This window comes from Apodemus sylvaticus, chromosome 11 (assembly GCF_947179515.1).
Source record: "Apodemus sylvaticus chromosome 11, mApoSyl1.1, whole genome shotgun sequence".
NCBI lineage: Eukaryota > Metazoa > Chordata > Mammalia > Rodentia > Muridae > Apodemus > Apodemus sylvaticus.
Genome location: NC_067482.1, coordinates 45,343,232 through 45,364,281, shown reverse-complemented (window position 1 = coordinate 45,364,281; position 21,050 = coordinate 45,343,232). Strand labels below are relative to the sequence as shown.

The window sequence follows — 21,050 nt, the reverse complement described above, 5'->3', positions numbered from 1 at the left end:
AATTAAAAACTTCTACTTCAACGAACTTTGAATTAAAGTGGTTTCTACCCTCAGTCACAGATGACTTTCCAGTTTTTCTATGAATATAAAAATGAAAAAGCTGCCCTTGGGAGGCAGAGTCAGGTAGATCTCTGAATTTGAGGCCACCCTGGTCTACGGGGAGAGTCCCAGGACAGCCAGGGCTATACAGTAAAACTCTGTCTTGAAAAAACAAAGTAAGTAAATAAGTAAGCAAATAGCTTTAATTAACTTTATTTTCTTTATTCCATAGGGAAAATATAAGGAAGGAGGCCTGTCGCGACCCCCCTTGTCCAGCAAGAGATAACGTGACACCAGGGAGTTTTCTTCCTCCAAGCAGTTTATTCAGGAACCTTGAACAAAGCTTCTTCTTCCAGGGAGTGCCCACCAACCCTTTTTATGCTGTCCCAAGATCAAATCAGGTTAAGCCCCGTGGGAATGCTGGTAGGCTGTCTCCATGCGGAAGGGGCAAGAAGCAGCAGGCTTTCTAAATAGTGTGTTGTTCATCTCAGGGGGCTTCTGCCAGCGAGGGGGCAGAAGGCGGAAACTTTAAGGGGCAGCACTTAGCAGCTTCCTACAGAGGCCAAAGTGACCTAATTGTAGAGTAATCAGATACATTGTTATATAAACAAAATATGATGTAGATTGTATTGAATGCTTTGATTGATCCATGTTGACCAGGAACAATGGTTACAGGTAAGGAAAAAATGATCTTGCTTTAATTTTTTTTAAAACTTTTGACACAAGATGTTGCTATTCAGCTCAGGCTGGCCTGAGGTTTGCTGTGTGGCCCTGGCTGGTCTCAAACTTGCAATTCTTCTGCCTCGGCCTTCTGAGTTCTGGACTTATAGGCTTGTCCATCATGCCCACTGTCAGCATCTTGCCATTTTATGAAAAGAACTGTCTATGTATATGTGTGTGTATGTGTGTGTGCGTGTGCGTGTGCGCGCGCGTGCGTGCGTGCGTGTGTGTGTGTGTGTGTGTGTGTGTGTGTATGTGTGTGTAAGTGGAGAGGAACCACAGGAGAATCCAGGCACTTACAAATGGTGGTGACCCAATGGCGCACCCCTGTAATCCTCGTGACAAGTTCAAGAACTGCCTGAGCTACATAACCAGTTCAAGGACAACCTGGACAACCTGACAAGACCCTGTCTCAAAATAAGATGAAAATAATTTAAAAAGGGGTTAGGAACTGAGCTTATGTTTCACATATATAAAGCCCTGTGTTTACCCCTAGTCCTGACAGGATGATGATGATAGTGCTGATGGTGATGATGCTAGTGACATTAAAGGGATAAGAATGAGGTCATTGCCATTTTCTTTCATTTTGAATTCAAAATTTATTTAATTTTTAGGAAAAGGAATTCTTTGTTCAGTTGAGACTGAATACATAATATTAATGTGTTCAAATTCACTGATAGGCATAAAAAATCAGGAAAAAACTGTAGGTTATACCATATCACACATTATTTGAAAGTTCTAAAATTCAAAGGAATGACATATTCTCACAAAAAAATAATTTTGAAAGAAGTCATCATATTTTTGTGAAAATCCGACTAGAAAATTAATGGCTTTTTAGTAGAAAGAGATTCAAAAACTGGTTCATTATATGATTTAAAATTAAATAAAACTTGCTGTCACACACAAAGGTGCTCTTCAGAGGATTTAGAATCGACATCAAATAGTTAGCAACCAATACAGTGTGGCAGCAACCAATGAGAACCAGGGTCTAAGGGCTCAGAACACTCAGTACCAATACTGAGTCATACTGGTGGACCAGGTGTGACTTTCAGCCCCGTTTAGTGGTCTCACTATCAGAGGCAAACAAACAAACGAAGTTAATGGAAGCAGATGGAAATACCTTAACTGGCCTAGAAATCCAAAAGTATCAGCCTTGAGTGTCCCCACTTAGAGCCCCTCCCACTCTGAAAGATTTTTCTCATGTTCCTAAAAAGAAAAAAAAAAGCATCAAACTAGCAAAAGTCAGCTGTCTTAGGGTCTTATTGTTGTGAGCAGACACCATGGCCAAGGCAACTCTTAAAGGACAACATTTAATTGAGACTGGCTTACAGGTTCCGAGGTCCAGTCCATTGTCATCAAGGAGAAAACATGGAGCGTCCAGGCAGACACAGTGCAAGAGGAACTCAGAGTTCTACATCTTCATCTGAAGGCTGCTAGGAGAAAACTGGCTTTCAGGCAGCTAAGAAGAGGATATTAAAGCCCATGTCCAAAGTGACACACCTACTCCAACAAGGCCACACCTACTCCAACAAGGCCACACCCACCCCAACAAGGCCACACCCACTCCAACAAGGCCACACCCACTCCAACAAGGCCACACCCACTCCAACAAGGCCACACCTACTCCAACAAGGCCACACTCACTGCAACAAGGCCACATCCACTCCAGCAAGGCCACATCTACTCCAACAAGGCCACATCTCCTAATGGTGCCACTCCCTGACCCAAGCATATACAAACCATCACACCAACAACTAACTGTCTCCTTAAAATTAAGAATGCCAGGGAAATGTGGTGAAAAATCCCCCCAGACACACAAAGTTCTATTCTAACAGTTTTGTTTGTTTCTTTGTTTTAGCAACTGCACAGAAACACACAAGCAACTCCTCAAAAGAAAGAAATACACACATACACACACACACAGACACACACACACACACACAAATGGAAGCTGCCCAAGAAAGAGAGCAGTTTACAAAGAGAAAAGCAGAAAGGAGGGCGTGCATGAAAAATGGTGACCAGTTAAGCCTTGGAGGCACATGCCTTAATCCCAGGCAGAGGCGGGCAGATCTCTGAGTTCAGGGCCAACCTGGTCTACAGAATGAGTTCTAGGACAGCCAGGACTACACAGAAAAGCCATGCGGTGCAAACCACACCCCACTCACCCCAACCAACCTTACGCCACCCCTTTATGCAAAGAGAGGGAGCAGAGGGAGAAGGAGGAGAGGGAGGAGAGGGAGAAGGAGAGGAAGGAGAGGGAGAAGGAGGAGGAAAGGGAGGAGAGGGAAGAGAGGGAGGAAAGGGAGAGGGAGAGGAAGCGGGGGGAGAGAGAGAATGAATATGAGATTTTATTTGCTTTGGACAAATACATTTTTCCACGCCAAACGCAGATGTGCAAATGTGCAATTCCCTGGCCAAAGGAAATGGATTTGGGCTTTGATCCATATTTCCAAGCTGGCCTTCTAGAAAGCGTGGCTCGTTTGATTCTTTTTATTTTTGTTTCTAATCCCATCCCGCTCCCATCGCTGACGTGGTCAGAGAATTCTACCTAACTTAGAACCCGGGAATCCCACAGTGAGGCTAGGGGGCTCCTTCCTTAGAACGTGCAGGGCTTCCCCGTGCTCTGTACTGGAAGGCAGGAGACCCGTCCCTCTGCCGGGACCACCGAGCTGGGACAGCGGGAGTTCGCAGCAGGTCAGGGCGCAGTGGGGCCGGGCAGGGGCGGAGGAGGGCGGCCTGGGGCGGGGCAGCTCGGCCGGTCCCTCCCCTGCGGCCGCGTCCCCGCCGGTCCTGCCGACGTGGCGGGGCGGGACCCGGGGCTCCCGCGCGCACTCGGCCAGCCAAGCGGTAAGAGCCCGGGGCGCCCTCTCCCCATCCCCTTCCCGGGCGGGAGGGGACCAGAGCGCCGCGACCCCTGTCCGCCGCGGGTCGTGAGAAGTCGCCGGCCAGGCACGGTCCCGAGAGAGCAACTTGCTTGGGGACGAAGGTCGGTGGGGAGGCGCGGGCGGCGCGGCCGAGGGCCCTGCGTGGGTGCGGGCGTGTGAGTGTGTGTGTGTGAGTGTGTGTCGCTCTATGTCCACGCTCATGCACACACCCACACGCCCGCACGCCCGGTCTGCACCCTCGTCCCGCCTGGAGCTCGGCTGCCAGAGGCGCGGCACAAGCCAGTCTGGAAAGTTTCCCCAAGTGTCCCAAGTCTGGGGCGGGCGGTAGGGTCCTCCCAGCACTCTGAGGGATCCAGTTCTTGCTAGTCAGAGACCTCCATTCCTAGGGTGGGCTTGCTCTCCCCCTGGGAAAACCGAGCACAGGCCTTGACCTCCATCCTGGTCCATCATCCTTCCCTGTGTGCCCCGCCCCCATGCCTGCGCTCCTGCCCCTGCAACACCCTAGGCTAGCACCGTGTACATTCCCAGGACCCTCTTGGGCTCCCCTTCCCCACCCCAAAGGCAGACCCCTTACCCAGCCGGCTTGTCTTCTCCAAGGAATCTGGTGAGTATTTCCCAGCCGTCAGTCAGTCCGCACTTGGATTTCACTGACTTTTCTTAAAGAAGGAGGACTTTCAGCAGACCACGGGAGCACTATCTGGGCACCCTGAACCTCTTGATAGAAGCTGATGGTCATCCTGAGAGGCCTCCCTTAGCTTACCTGGCTTGCTGGAGGGTCTTTCATCCCCAGACCCTGTTCCCAGGCTTTCCCCTTCATTTCCTCTATCAATCCTGAAATGTTCTGATTAACTTCTTACACTGAAAGCTGCCAGCGATAGAACGAAACGCCAAGGGTGGGATTTGAAGCACAAGTGACCCAGTGTAGAAGGAATTTGGGAACGGGGGTAGGGGAGCTTCCTGAATCTTGGGGCTTCAGATGTGTAAGTAGCTATGTCTTTCATCAGAGCAGGCTTATGTGAATCATCATTTTCTCTCAAATCAATATCAAGCACAGTATATTTCAGTTGAGTAAATATTTGCGGGTCAGAGCGAAGCAAGGTCTCATGCCTCGCAGGCTTGACAGGTGACATAGAAAAGACTTCTAAAAGAATTAGAGAAGTCTGAGAAAGTCTCAGAAGAAGAGACACAGGAGCAGTTAATTTTTAGGAGGTTGTGGAGTAGACAAAGAGCAACTTCAAAGTTAAGGATGACACTAGATGCTGGGTAGTCATGGGAACCGGAATGGCCTGACCGGAAGACATAATATGAATATGAGTGGAGGCAGACAGCCTGGAGGTTTAGGGCAGTGTGGGCAGTGAGGACCACTGCGGGGAGACAGGAGTGTAAGTGCTGAGTTACAAGAGATAGGGTGGCCTTGGACTGTGAAGGGTCACACAAACACCCCTGTTAGCAGTTGTGTTTGGGTGGGAGGGTGGGTGTTTTGCCTGCTTATGTGTATCTGTGGGCCATATACATGCAGTGCCCACTGAGGCCAGAAGATGGCGTTGGATTCCCCCCCTCTCCCCAACCCCCTGGACTGGAGTTGTAGAGGGTTGTGAGCTGCTATGTGGTTGCTAGAAACCCAACCCATGCAAGTCCTCTGGAAGAACAGCCTGTGCTCTTACTCGCTGAACCATCCCTCTAGCCCCCACTTAGTTCATAAGCAGCACAAATACGGTTCTCTTCTGTCTTCCAAAATTACCTGCCAGGTACAGAGACAGGCCTGAGGTCTGAGTGTGTGTGTGCACGGTGAGTGTGTGCACGGTGAAGACTGGACAGATCTGGGAGCCTCTCCTCTGTGGGTTCACCCTGGTTCTCCTCTGAGCCACACTTTTGAAAAGTAAGAGAGACAGTCTGGGACAGAGTATCATGTAACCACGTTTGGATCTCACCAAGTGAGGCCACTGAGAAAGTAAGCCATCTACTGTCACTACGTTTTCATGACATTTTAATACCAAGAAAAGCACGGGTGCTAAATGGCCCGATAAAGACAGAGCTTTACTTCCAATAAATTTAGATTTATGAAAACCTCGAAACCCTCTCCTCAGTTTTCTCTGCAGTCAGGACTTGAGAACAAAGTTTCCAGATCAGGTTATCCATTCCAGCTTGACAGAGCGCGGAGCAGGAGCCCTGGGAGAATGAGTGAGTTGTTTGCCTACAAAGAGATTCTGCAGTCAGACCCAGGGCCACTGTTTGGGCTTCCCACCTCAGAATCCACCTCACTGTTCTTCCATGCAGCCTCTGGTCTCAGACACACACACACACACACACACACACAGATGTACATCTTGACATTTCTGTATTTGCACATAATGCTCACCAGCCTGAATATTCATGCCAAAGGTATGATCAAGATTCTCCCTTGCTCTAGTTCAGGGCGTTGTTTATTATGCTGTTTTGCATAGTTCTCTCTCTAGTTTTCCTTCCTTTTAATTTAATATTTTTTCTTCAGTGCTAGGAATCCAGCCCAGTGCCTTGTGCGTGTTAGGCAGGCACTCTCCCACTGAGCCACAGACCATCTCTGGGTGGCTTTTCAATGGTTCTGTCTTAGCGCCTCATACATTTCTCGTTTCTGAAATGTAGTCCCCATGCCTTCCACACTTATTTGGGCTGCCATAAGATAGCCGCTCCAGTGGTTCTAAGGGCATGGTAGATGATGAATAAATTTGCTCATGAAAAACTAACTTATTCCCGGCCCACAATGGCTTCATTATGCATCCCCTTCCTCTCCTTGGAGTTTCCTGAAGCGGCTTCCTTGTTTCTGTGGGTCAAAGCCACGGACATGGGCTGCAGAGATCAGAGATCCAAACCCAAATCAGAAGACACTTCCAGCGGTGCAGATTGGATGAGCAGCACCTACCCAGGATGCACGGCGCTCGCTCGAGTCCCTGCATCCTGTCCTAGTCCCTGCTCAGAAATTGCTGTCCATTTAGAGCACAGTTTCTGGTGGAGACAGACAAAAGGGCACAGTCTTAAAACTGATGACACGTTTTCATCACAATATCATCCAGAAGCAGTGAAGGTCTGTCAGAACAAACAGACGGAGGACTTGGACTGTAGCTCAGTTTGCAGAGTGCTTGCTTAGTATGCCTGAAGTCCCAGTTGTATCCACAGCAGTGCATAAAACAGGTGTGCTGGTGAGGGAATGCCTGTATTCTTAACACTCTGGAGGGGACCGCAGGAGAATCAAAGGTGCAGGCTATATAGAAGGCTAGCCTATATATAAATGACAGCCCATCTTAAAAAAAGAAAAGAAAAAGAAAAAGAAGGAAGGAAGGAAGGAAGAAAGAAAGGAAGGAAGGAAGGAAGAAAGGAAAGAAAGAAAGAAAGAAAGAAAGAAAGAAAGAAAGAAAGAAAGAAAGAAAGAAAGAAAGAAAGAAAGAAAGAAAGAAAGAAAGAAAAGGGGATAAATTATTGTTTTGTTCATTATTTTGGTAGGTAATAAAGAAAAATCAGACCTGTAACAGAAAACAGAAAAGATTAAAATAATTAAATGAATACACATTAGGAAGATAATTAGAAGTTAAAACAGGACTTGTCCCCATAATCACTTTGGCCTTTGTACAGTGTAGGCGTTCTGCAAGTTTATTTTAACAACCCCCACGGAACACCTTAGGGATGAGACTTCTTTACGGAAGGGCTGGTTTTTGCTGTTGATTGAACACAGCACAGACACCAAGAGGAGACCTTTACCTGCAGCAGCCTTTCTGTACGTTAGGTGGACTAACTGAAGGCCATTTGGCCACCAGAGGCAGCTGAGGCCTGTGGTTCCTGCCCTCTGCTGCTCTCCCTCACAAACGATATTCCCGTGAGTCTCTCTGGACTTCTGCTGAATACTTCCATGCGTGCTGGCAGCCAGGTTTGGTTCCAGCCTGTCCCTGGAAGCCTGCGGTCCTTCCTCATCATCCTGTATCCTAGAGCCAGGGCTGAGCCAGAGCCCAGCTAGCTCCAGGCTTTAGAGTTCTGCAGTCAGCAAGAAGCCATAGCAAAGCCCAGCCCCCAAGGACCATGGGCTGTGGGGCTTGATTCAGTCTTCGACCCGTACATAGAAGGACAGAGGACACCAGGACTTTGTTTCTAATGGGAGCACGGGTCTTATTAACTTGTCGTGCCATGTGGTAATAAATTTCTGCCCAGGCTTATGCGATTTGCCATACCCTTAAAAACCCTAAAACGCCGGTGGTGGTGGTGGTGCATGCCTGTAATCCCAGCACTCTGGGACTCAGAGGCAGGCGGATTTCTGAGATCGAGGCCAGCCTGGTCTACAGAGTGAGTTCCAAGACAGCCAGGGCTATACAGAGAAACCTTGTCTCTCGAAAAAAAACCAAATCCAAAAAACAAACAAACAAACAAACAAACAAAAAACCCTAAAACATTGATCCGAGAGGATGAAGGCTGGGGCCTCTCAAAGGATAGACACCCAGTGATAAACTGTAAATGCTTACTAAAGGCCTCTGAGATTGTGTGCCTAGGCTGAGCCACGTAGATATTAGCCAATCATCATAGGATATAAATTAAAATTTATTATCAGGCACATAGGCTGTATGGCACATGCCACAGGATATTAGGATACCTGTGAGTGTTCTAATAATGGAAGCATCCATCGTAGTTTTCATTTGCCCACAAATGATTATCATAACCACATTCATTCTCATAGGCAGGGATTATCCAGCACTCAGGAGGCTGAAGCAGGCCAGTTTCTGTGAGTTTGAGGCTAGAAGACCTGGTCTCAAGAAGAAAAAAAAAAAAAAAAAAAGCTAAAGAAAATGAAGTTGATTGGAATTTCTTCCCCCCCCCCCCATTTTTTTTTCAAGACAGGGTTTCTCTGTGTAGCCCTGGCTGTCCAGAAACTTACTCTGTAGACCAGGCTGTTCTCGAACTCAGAAATCCACCTGCCTCTGCCTCCCAAGTGCTGGAATTAAAAGTGTGCGCCACCACCGCCCAGCTGATTGGAGCTTCATAATTATCCAGATTAATAATAGGGGTGTTCAAATTAGTTTACAAAGAAATAAAAATATCAGATAAGGTCTATGACTGGCGGTAGTTGACAAAACCAAAATAAAACAAACAAAAAACAGGTAAAAACTGTGTGGATGTGTGGATGCGCTTGCTCTTTCTTCTGGAGCCTGTTCTCTAGGTTATATCCAGAAGATCGGGCGAGAAGACAAGAGTAAGAAAGAGATTTTTCTTACTCCTTAGGCCCCCATCCCGCGCTGGGACTAGACGGTGGTCTGTGTGCCAGCTTAGACAGTAAGTATTTCTGTTTCTGTGGCTTTACAGCCACATGGGCTGCTCCGCCTCTGCAATGATCCGCCATTATCGAGAAATAATAACCGCGTGTGAACAGGAAGGCTCGTCTAGGTCAATAAAATGTTATTTACCCAGGCAGAGAAAGGCAAAGGGCAAGATCTGACCAGCAGGCTGCACTTTGCCAACCCCTTACTCCTGGCCAGGCCCAGTGCACACAGAAGTTTTCATTATCGGCTCCCCACTGACAAAGCCTTTTCAAGTGTTCCCCGATGTCCAGGCTGTCCCATCTTGCTCTTGTGACCCAACACATCCTCTCTCAGCCCAGTGGCCTCGAGCCATCTTTACTGCTTCAGCAAGGTTTCAGACAGACCCCTTGATCTCTCACAGCTAGAACTGCCTGCCTTAGACCTCAGACACCAGCCAGAGCAACGTGAAAAACCTTGCCTTCCCTAGTGTAGACTTGCTTACAGGAGTGTTGACATCCCAAATGTCCATACTTTGGTTTAAATAGAGATTTTTTTATTTTCTATATTCTTTGTTTATATTCCAAATGCTTTCCCCTTTCCCAGTTCCCCCCTCCCCATATGTCCCATAAGCCCTCTTCTCTCCACCCATTCCCCAATCACCCCACTTCCATTTCTCTGTCCTAACTTAATTTTAGAACGTATATACCTAGAGTTTCCTCCCAAAACCCATGGACTTACAGATTAGTTCCTAACCTGGCACTAAGAGGGAGGTGGGAACTTCAGAGGTGGGACCCGGTAGTAGCAATACCAGTCGTTGGAGCTGTGCCCTTGAAGGAGAGGGAGACCCAGTTCTTCTATTTTTGCTTCCTGACTATGAAGTAAGAGGTACCAGCCACAGAGTGACATCCATTCATGTTACAATGTGTGACGTCACTCCAAAGTTAGGGACCTCCCGAGATGTGACTCAAAGCAATTCATCTCCACAGACTGATTATCTCAGGAATTTATTGTAGTGACAGAACACATCTGAGATGTGAAGGATAAAAAGTCTCATCACAGCGTCATTTGAAACCACCTGCTGCAAGAGCAGAGGCATTCTCTGTGCAGTCTTAAGTGTCGAGCATGTTTCTTAAGCTTCCTAATATATTAGCAGAAACACACATATTAACATATATACATATTAATATATTATAATTAACTGATAATTGAAATAAGCAATCATAATCAATATAATACTTTATATATAGCCAAGATCCTTGTCTTTTTTGGATTTTCAGTATAATAAGAAAAACACATCAAGTAACTTTACTCAGCTAGTTCTGTTTGTCCAAGATGAAGCAGAAGCAAAGCATTCTGGGAATTCAGAAGAAACATTAACTCTAGATGAGAGACACAAAGAATGAACAAGTGACGGTTTTACCTGGACCTTAAATATGTTAGCAAAACAACGCATCAGGCAAAGACAGGGAGAACGAATACTTAGCAGATATCTTATCTGATTGATTAGCCAGTACCAAAGTCCGTAGAGTCATGCCTGCCACCACAGAAACTGCTTTGTCTCTGCTGCCCACGACAGTAACTACCTCCAGCTCACCTGGCCATCAGTGATTCAGTGCCACTCTGGGAACCACGCTGCTCTGGGCCCACTTAAACCCCTTAGGTTTAGTCCATGCAATTGAGCAGCAGCATCTTCAACCCGGAGGATGTGAAGGAGAGGGGAAAGGTAAAGCCATTCTAAGTTACCGCTGCTCCTCCCACCGTGTTGTGTCTCACAGCTTTAGTGAAGGGCGTGTCTTCTGGGCCCTGCGGTTGTGGAGGCTCAGATCTTTATAGCCAGCAGCAGTCTGTTGTGAATGTGTCTGCATTTTTTATTAATTTTTTATTTGAAAACCCCCCATCCCATCCCCCCCCCCCAATTTCCCGACTTGCACGTCCCTATTCTGGGGAATCGAGCCTTCACAGGACCAATGGCCTCTCCTCTCATTGATGTCTGAAAAGGCCATCCTCTGCTACATTTGTAGCTGGAGCCATGGGTCCTTCCATGTGTACTCTTTGGTTGGTGGCTTAGTCCCTGGGAGCTCTGGGGATGCTGGTTGGTACATATTATTGTTCCTCCTATGGGGCTGCAAACCTCTTCAGCTCCTTGGATCCTTTCTCTAGCTGCTCCTATGGTCAGTCTATTGGTTGGTTGTGAGCCATTGGTATTTTGATCCACTTTCCAATGAGGATCAAAGTATCTACACTTTGGTCTTCCTTCTTCTTGAGCTTCATGTGGTCTGTGAGTTGTTTCTTGGGTATTCCAAGTTTGGGGGCTAATATCCACTTATCAGCGAGTGCATACCTTGTGTGTTCTTTTGTGATTGGGTTACCTCAGTCAGGATGATATTTTCTAGCTCCATCCCTTTGCCTAAGAATTTCATGAATTCATTGTTTTTACTAGCTGAGTAGTACTCCATACTTTGTCTCATTTAATGTTTGGAATAGAATAGTGGGAGCTAAGCATAATTGGATCAGAGCATCGGACCGTGGATGGAAGTGTGTGGCTTTACCTCAAGGGATCTAGGAAGAGAGAGCCCTTATGATGCATCCAGGACAGCAGAACAGTAGGATGCGGATTTGGTTCCGCTGAAGAGAGAAGGAAAACCCAGCAATGGAGCTCTGAAGCAGCTCCACCCTGAGGACCCAGCAGGGGAGAGAAGTGGGGAATGGGCGTGGCTTTGGAACATCAAAGCTCTGGTGGGGTTCAGTCTCAAGGTTAGACAGTTCTTGAACTTTAATTCTATCATTTACTAAAGATATGCTTTCTAAGCCTCAGTTTTCTAATCTGGAAAATGGAGCTAACCATACCTCACAGGAAACAATACATTTGCATAGCCTGGCTACGGTGAGCGACCAGTAAATCATAGCTCTGGGTGTTTTATAGTCTCTGTTTTAATTCAAAGTTTTCATTTGAGAGTTTTCTGCAGGAGTACTTTATTCACATCACTTCCACTGTTCTCTCCCCCTCCTCACATGGCCCCCACTCCTCAAATTCCTGACCTCTTCTTTTAATATTATTACATATATAGGCATAAGTATGTAAATATATGCATACACATGTGTACGTACCTGCTGCGTCCATGTAGTGTTGCTCTTGTGTCTGTTTGCTTATGGCTGACTGCTTGGGATTGGGTCCCCTATCAGGGGGCTCATCCTTGAAGAAGGCTGTCTCCTCAGCAGCCTGTAGCTCTTCATTTAGGGGCGGAGGCTTGTGAGACTTCTGTTTCCCACTCCAGCAGGCCAGCTGGTGTTACCATTACCCGGGTCTTGGTTAGGTGACTATGTTGTTAGGATTTCTTGGGGCAGCTTCCCTGACTTCTATGGAAAGTATGATCTCACAGCAGACATCCTGGTCCACTGGTTCTTATAATCGTTCTGCCCTCCCCTCCACAGTATCTCCGGGTCTTAGGTGTAAGAGTTGCGTTGTCAGTGTATTAACTGGGGCCAGACACCCCCATAGACAAGTGTTGACCATTTAGGGGCTTCTGAAATGATCTCCATCTGTTGCAAATAAGCTTGTTTGATACAGGGCGAGAACTGCCTGTCTGAAGACTGAAAGACAAGCATTTAGAATGAAGTGAGAAATTATACTGGCTTAGGAAAATGGCCGCAGTAGATTCTCTTTAGAGTCTGTGACTTCTATATACTATATATTCTAAAGAGGGGGAAGTTTTCCTGAACAATATCACTGAGATTTAAAGCCTGTTAATGGGAGAAATGTAGGTTTTGTTTTAAGAAATACACAAGGAGACCTGCTGTTAAGAAATCTCAGCACTCGGGAGGCAGAGGCTGGTGGATCTTTGAGTGTGAGGCCAGCCTGGTCTACAGAGTAAGTTCTAGGACAGCCAGGGCTACACAGAGAAACTCTGTCTAATTAAAAAAAAAAAAAACAGAAAGAAGGAAGGAAAGGAGGGAAGGAGGGAGGGAGGGAGCATGGAAGGAAAGAAGGAAGGATGGAAGGGAAGAAGAAAGAAAAAGAAAGAAACAGTAAGTCACGGAGAGATGTCCACTTGGCCATGAGAATTATTTATCACCATATTAAGCTATAATTTACAAATCATAAAATCCACTTACTGTGGAGTTTCCTGTGTTTAGGCATTCTGGATAGTGGTTTTTGGTGTATTAACACATCTATACAGCCAGACACCCCTCAACTGTAGAATATTCTTGTCACCTCCAAGAGAACCCTCCTCTGAGTTAGCAAGTACTCCCCATTCCTCCTCCCTTGAGCCCCTAAAACAGCCACTCGTCCGTTCTGTGTCCCTGGAATGGGGGTGGGTATTTGAGAACCACAACAAGCAAGTAGTGTGTGAAGCCTGTTACGAAGGACTGTGGTCACCAGAGGCCGTGTGTAAGTCCTTGTGCGTGTTGACGATGCTGCAAAACTTCATAGCTTATTAATCAAGTTCACAGATACATTTTTCTTCAAATAAAATATTCTCATTCATTCATTCATTCATTCATTGGTTGTGTGTGGAGGGTTCCCACTTGCACTGATTCCCTTGTAGAGTCAGAGGACCACTCGCAGAAGGATGTTCTTCTCTCTTTCCACCATATGGGTCTGGGATAACTCTGCTGGTACCATTCTTTTTTTTTTTTTTTTTTTTTTTTTTTTTTGAGATGCAGTCTCTTCATAGGTAGCCCAGGCTGTCCTCAAAATCATTTTTCCAGACCAGAAAACTGATGCTGAGAGAGCATACGTTGAGTAAGCGACCGAATTGAAGTTTGAGCCATGTCTGACCATGTCTGCCACGAGCCCCAAATCCTCTTACAGCAGATTCTATTACTTACACAGCACGCATTCACTCTCTTACAGTACAGAGGTCAGACTCGGTCAGACACCGATTTTTCTTGGGCTTAGATCAAGATGGTGGCAGGGCTGGGTCCTCCTAGACTCTCGAAGAGGAGAGTTGCTTTCTTGTCTTCTTCAGTCTCTGGTAGCTGCCCTAGTCCCCCAACACCACCCCCACCCCACCCCTGCCCATCCTCAAAGTACATCATTTCAGTCTCTGCCTCTACTTTCATGCCATCTGCTTCTCCATCATGGCCACTGTGGTGAAGAGTAGTAAGGACACTCGTCACTATGTTAGGATCACCAGAGAAATGAAGGCAGCTTCCCCATGCCCAGATCCTCAGTAGCACCTAGAGTTTCTATTGCCATGCAAGAAAACACAAGGTCCAGGGTTAAAAAATAGATATCTTTATAAGCCATTAGTCTACCTACAAAAGGACACATAGAGTTACTTCCTGGTAGAAGAGAGTTTACCCCTACTAGGCATAACTCAGTTCCTTTTGAATGAATGTTACCAACACAAGTGTTTGTGATCACGTTTGCAGGTATTAAAATGTCTGATGATGCTCGTGACACCATAGCCAATGGAGTCGAAGAAGATGCTACTGAGATGCCCAACAGTGAGTCCCCTGCTGAAGATGCATCACAAGTGCAGTGTGGTCCAGCTACAGCTTCAAATGAGCCAGCAGCACCAGCTGACCACACAGGAGAGCAGCCTGAGACCACAGCTGTGAGTGCAGAGACCACCCCTACAGGGCTTCTAGACCAGCCCAAGGCCAGCACTGCCGACGAGACTCCCTTCAATGGAGAAGTCACTGAAGACACCCTGGTTGAGTGCATTGATTCCGTCAGCCTTGAGGGAGACACCGGATCTGAAATACCTCTGAAAGAACAGAATGACGCGGTAAGAAAAAAAATTACCATATTTTAACCTAAACTCTCCCTGACATCCAGTCTCTGGCCACTGTTGCTAAGAACACAATGCCATGGACTGGATAAGTTATCAAAAAAATTTTTCTGACTCACATAAAAGGGATATGCATATTCGTATATGTATACATATATGTATGTGTATACGTATGCATATATGTATGTGTATACATATGCATATCCCTTTTATGTATACATATACACATACACCTATGTATTTATGTGTGTGTATAAATTATATATATGGCAATGACCTTCTTGCTAGCAGTGTCCCAAGGTAACTAAAGGGATCATTTGACAAGAGATAGTTGTGCATGAGACACCTCATGACGGCTGTCATAACAGCCCTGTTCTCAGTCTAACTCACTGATGCATTAAGCCCAGGGATGGACTCACCTGTCTGCAATGGCAGAGGCCCAATCACCTGTGTTTGTTTATTTTCAATGCTGGGAATCAAATTTGTGGTCCCTCCCCTTCTAGGCAGGTTCCCCACCGCTGAGCTGCACCCTTGGTCTTCTAGCTTAGTCTCGACAGGTCCCACTTCTTATTCTCCCTGGAAATTAGATTCCAATGTAAGTTTCAGAGGGAAGTTGAAAAACCATATTCCGAAGTGACACCATATGCAACCCACCAAGCACAACACTTTATGCAAACCCCTGCTGCAGAGACTCGAGAATTCTGAGTGACACCACATTTGTCCTTAAACATGCTCTGTGGTGGGAAGGAAGACACTGAGAAGAGGAACTTGTGGAGTGAATATTTGTATTTTGATCATCGCGTTAAGAGTCACGAGAACCGTCAATTACTGGGACATAGCCTGTATGCCAGGAGCTCTTCTGGCCGCCTGGCTTGCATTTCTCTCCATGCAACGGTCCCAAGCTAGGAATTTCCCACTCCAGTTGATAGATAGATGAAGACCTAAGCTCAAGGAAAATATGGAGCTTGTCCTGCGCTCCTCAGTTGTGTGTGTGTGTGTGTGTGTAATTGTGTTGGTCTTAATAATTCCAGATAAGGACCAGAAGTCTCTGGAAAACCACAAGAGCTGTGCTGCATAAGTGAAGGTCTACTGTAGAGACCTTCAACATTTAGACCACAAGTTTATTATCACGTGTCACCTTCCAGGGGACCGGAAGCAGTGCTCACTTGGTGGTCCTCCCCTCAGTGCTTGCACCTGCCCCTCTGCAGGATAAGCTAAGCCAGTGTCTCCCTGTTGGTCCCCACACCCCCTTGTAGAGGGAGGAGTTTTTGAGGTCAAATTTAAACCCTTCTGTTTAGAGGTAGATTTAGTCTCACTTAAGGAATTACCAGAAAAGAACATTCTACTCTCTCTTCCTTAGATTCTTATCCTGAGTTCCTTAAGTTAATATTAGAAGTAATCCATTTTGCACCTAATCTTCAAATACTGGTCATTTATTATATTCACCTTTTGATTGATATTTATAAACAATCTTCTTGCAACGATAAAAATAATTCTATCAATCCAGGTAAAAATAAATTTTTTAGACAAAAAAATAATAGAGAGGCAAGGAGGAAGGAAGTCTTTAAAATAGAAAGTTCATTTCTAAATTGGTTACTTGGCTCCTACATACAGGTTCCTTAGGAATGTCAGATTCTATTGGAAAACAGTCAAGCTCCTAAAGTATCTAAGGTCCTAAAGTATCTAAGCCTGATAAAGTTTTTTTTTACCCTGTAAAAAAGTTTCTGTAGGAAAAGCATCTTTAAGAACACATTAAACTTTGTCACACTGTGCCTAATGTCTGTCTTAGGTGATCTGTATCTGCACAGTTACTTTGTCCCTGGACCCTGCTGCTATATTCGCTTGTAAAACCTGACTAGGTGGGTGTCATACCTTGACAAATGGGATGGTGTGACCAGGACAGGGCTAGAGCAAAGTTGACGACTGTGAGTTATTTCATGTTGCTGTGCACAACCTTAGGAAAGGGAGTTTTTACTTTGATGCATAGTCTCAGAGGACTTGGGCCATGATCGATTTGCCCAAACATCACAGTGGCAGGAACATGTGACGGAGGATGTGTTTCACCTTGTGGCAGACAGGAAACAGGGAGGAAGATACAGGAAGAGGCCAGAACCAATCTAGCTCCCAAGGATATGCCCCAAGAGACTCCCTGTGTTTACCATCTTCAACTAAGGCCTTAATGTGAATCCACCAAGGGATGAGTACACTCATTACGTCAGCACCCTCATGTCTAATTGTCTCTGGAAACACCATCAGTCACACTCAGAGACGAGCCTTAGGCTCTCCTATGGTATCTTTATCCTGTCATGTTGTCGGCCAAGACTTCCCATCACACTGCTCTGAAGGATCACATCCTTTATGCTCTTGAGGAAACCATCTGTCTGTGGGACTCCTTCTCTGGCCTGTAGACTCAGAAGCCATGGAGCTAAGTCTTTCTGCATGATTTACTCAAAGCATCTGTGGGAGAGAGTCTCTGTCTCTGATATTAGCATGACACCTCCTTACACCTCTACCAACTCCGTGCCATCAAGAATCCAAGAAATGTGGCATCTGCATGGTTTCTGCAGTCTAACTAGGGCAGGCAGTCATATGGAAGCAGTTATAGCTGCAGCGTGAGGGAAGCCTTCAATGGAACATTTATTTAAACCAAGCTTGAGGATCAGGTATGTCTCCCTTGTCAGTTCAGGGAGTCTTGGGTACTGTTTGAGAGTAGTCCTTGTTCTCAGAAGACTTTGTGATATATCAGCCCAGCAACCCTTAAAAGACGCATCCTAGGTCAAGTTTTCCCTAGATTCTGGGGTGTGTGTGTGTGTGTGTGCATGACAGTGCTTATGCACATGTGTGTATATGTGTGGAGGCTAGAGGTTAACAAGCTCTAGTTAAGCTTGAGTTTCCTATATTTTTGTAATCCATCTTATCTTTTAGACCCAATATCTGTCACTGAATCCAGAGCTCACTGATTGGCTAAATTAGCTAGTGAGCTCCAGAGACTTGCCTGTCTCTGTTCTCCTGGCCCTAGGGTTACAGAGACATACAACTAGATCTGGACTCACATTGTTATGTTTGTGTTGAAGGTGCTTCAGCACCTGAGCCATCTCCCCACCTCCACAGTCCAAGTTTCTCTAGATTGTCATCACCAAAAAGTGTTACTTAAGATTTTTAAAATGTCATCTTTATTCAGCACAGGTCATAGCAGTTTGTAAAGAAACATTATGGGGAAGAATTCCAATGTTAATGCCACAAGTACTTGCAAAGGGAAGCTCGGGAGTACAGACTACTGTAGAGAGTTCTTTTCCTAGGAAAGCAGAGTTGGGCACGGTGGCACAAGCTCATAGTCCCTGTGTGTGTGTGTGTGTGTGTGTGTGTGTGTGTGTGTGTGTATTGGTCAGTGTTATATCAACCTGATGCAAGCTAGACTCATTTGGGAAGAGGGACTCTCAATTGAGAAAAATCCCTCCCTAAGCCTATAGGATGGGGCTGGAGAGACAGCTCAGCCTTTAGAAGAATTGACTGCTCTTCCATAGGCCATGTCCAATTCCCAGCATCCACCTGGCAGCTCCATCTCCAGGGAATCTGGCACCCTCACACGACACACATGCAGACAAAACACCTATCAGTGCTTATAAAAAAAATGATTTGCCTACAGACATGTATGTAGGAGTATTTTCTTGATTAATGATTGGTGTATGCCCAGCCCACTGTGGGCAGTTCCATCCCTAGGCTGGTGTTCCTGGGTTCTGGAGGAAAGAAGGCTGAACACGCCATGAGGGGCAAGCCTGTAAGCAGCATTCCTCTATGGCCTCTGATTCGGTTTTTGCCTCCAAGTTCCTGCCTTGAGTTCCTGCTCTGATCTTCCTCAGTGGTACAGTGGGACCTGATAGTCATAAGATGAAATAAAGCATTCCCTCTCCAAGTTGCTCTTGGCCATGGTGTTTATTGCAGCAACAGAAATCCCAGGACACCAGGAGTTAAGAGACAAGGCAGGACTGCAAGCTCATCCTGGGCTACTTAGTTTGAGGCCAGATTGAATTGTGTATTAGAATAATTGAGATGCTTATTAAGAATCCATGCTTCTGGCCTGGGCCTAGTGACTCACACCTTTAATCACAGCAGTCAGGGAGTAGAGGCAGGTGGATCTCTGTGAGTTCAAGGCCAACCTGGTCTATATACTGAGTTATATAGTAAAACTCTGTCTCAACAACAATATCAGACCTCTGAGTTCTGCCTTAAAATTCTTTTATGCAGAGGATTGTAGCAGAGGATATGACTCTGCCTCTAGTATACTGCCTCCGGTGGCAATCCCACAGTGTCTGTAGATAAGGGTGGGGATTATTAAAACCAGGATGCAGAAGTCTAATAGGACTCAGAGTTGCTGAGAAGAGTCTGAGTCCATAGGACAGCAAAGTGGAGTTATTTTGCAGACAGTTGATACTTTAAATGAAACATCAATGGACATGAGAAGTGAGATAATCCATGGAAACTGTTTCCTGTGTCGGTTTGAGAAGAATGCTCCTCTGTTTCGTCCTTTAGGTCTCTGTCAGTGAGCCTTGTATGAAAGGCTCACTGAATTCCAGAGGTGGACTTAGTTCCCTGAGAAGACTCCAGGCACGAGTAACCAGAATTCCCCTGAGTTCAAAGTTGAATGGAGGACCACTGACACAGGCAAAGGCCTTTCTTTTTTCATATTATATTATACATTGTATTTATTATATTTATTTCTGTGTGTGCATATGTGCACACATGCACACATTTGTGTGGAAGTTGAGGGTTATCTGTATGTCAGTCCTCTCCTTCCATAATGTGGCTCCTGGAATCGAACTCAGCTCCCCAGGCTTGGCAGCAGACACCGTAACTGCTCATTCATCTCACTGGCCAGAAAAGTTTTTCTTAAGCCTGGACATGTAAAGGTAGGAAGACTCTCTTAGATGTATTTAGCCACCTATAAATCTTGAAAACCTTTCTTTTCAGATATTTGGGGTGCTAGTAAAAAGTCTGCTGTGTTCACCAGTTAAAATATATTCCTGCAATTCAGAATGCTAATTAGCAAGCCATCAGATGTTAATGGAGGCAGAGATAATAGGATTGCTTATCATGGCTGCCTCTAGAGCATGGGTTTCCTAATGAGACTGCCCTGCTGACCTGAACTGCACATATTTTCTTGGAATGCTGACAGCTCTCAGGTTGTAGCTTAATCTAAGAAGCATACATAATAGCATACTATGTATGTAAGAGTGTTCTAAAAATAACTAAAGGCATAATGTGGAATGCTGACTATAATTAATAATGGAAAGATAGAGCAGAGGCGATGCTGTGCTTTGGATATAGTTTGAGTTGGATCCCTGAGAGATGGGGTTAGAAGATTGGATCTCAGTGCAGAGATATTGGGAAACTGTACATCTGGTAAGTAGGGCAATCCTAGGGATCCTGAGGAAGCTGTCCTAAGAAAGGATTAAGGTGCCTCTCAGGAGAGTCTTGAGCTCTCACAAGAACAGCTTGTTAGAAGTCTAAGCGACTGGTTGTTCTCCGCCTTTCTGTTTTGAGATGTAATTCCATCCTCACATGCTCCACTACACACCATCCACCTCAAGATCCTCAGCAGAGCCAAGCCAGTGCTGGAGCTTGCCTTGAAGTCCCCAGAACTGTGAACTCAGTAAACACCTTTTCTTTATAAACTGTGCCTGCCGCTGGTATTTTGTTATAGTAAAGAAGAGTGAACCAGTGCTGATGCTATGGAACTAGAGAGCTTTAAGTCCAAATCTGTTAAGTTTCAAATCCTACTGAGGTCAGGCAATGAAAGACTAACATGAGTCTATAGCTTGACAACAAGGAAGCCATTGTGACTTTGATGCAAACGGTTTCATAAGGTGGTGGAGGCGGGGGGAGTCTTGCTGTCTTCAGTGGAGGAGTGGGCACAGGAGATCAGCATCATCCTGCAGAGGTGGAGGAGAAAGATAATGAAGCATAAAGCTGAGAGGCTTGAAAGAAACCCCTTGTTCCTGCTGAGGTGCTGTGATGGAGACACCATGGGCATAGTGAAATGTGAGAAGTCACTGTTGGGAGAGACCTGGAACCAGCCCAGGGTGGGGCGGTGTCAGGTGGTAAGGACAGTGGTAGCTAAAAGAATGACATTGTTTCCATGACAACAGAAGAATGAAACCATGGTCCGTTGGCTTGGGTATCCTTTGATTTGGATACCCAAAGTCAGATAGGTTTTGGTGTAAGCTGGTGTGTGTATTTTATTAAAAAAAAAAAAAAAAAAAACTACTTAGGTGCTTAATTTGATTTAAATAGTTAGTGTTTAGTTTATTAAGACTTCAATTTTAAACACTCAATTCTTCCTTAGGATTTATGTTCATCTCACAAGTCATAATTCGGTATATAAGCCCAGCAAAATTGAGCAGCTGCTTTCTAGG

The 21,050-nt window shown here is 45.6% G+C and overlaps 1 protein-coding gene across 1 annotated transcript in view; it reads left to right on the top strand.

Annotated features, from left to right (window-relative positions):
* The first annotated feature begins 3,535 nt into the window (after nt 1-3,535).
* Fam114a1 (family with sequence similarity 114 member A1) overlaps nt 3,536-21,050 on the top strand; it is a 68,839-nt gene continuing 51,324 nt past the window's right edge. Inside the window, exons 1-2 of the mRNA XM_052198812.1 lie at nt 3,536-3,606; nt 14,276-14,634. Coding sequence (XP_052054772.1) covers nt 14,284-14,634 — 351 coding nt within the window. The 5' untranslated portion in view covers nt 3,536-3,606; nt 14,276-14,283. The remainder of the gene's footprint in view (nt 3,607-14,275; nt 14,635-21,050) is intronic.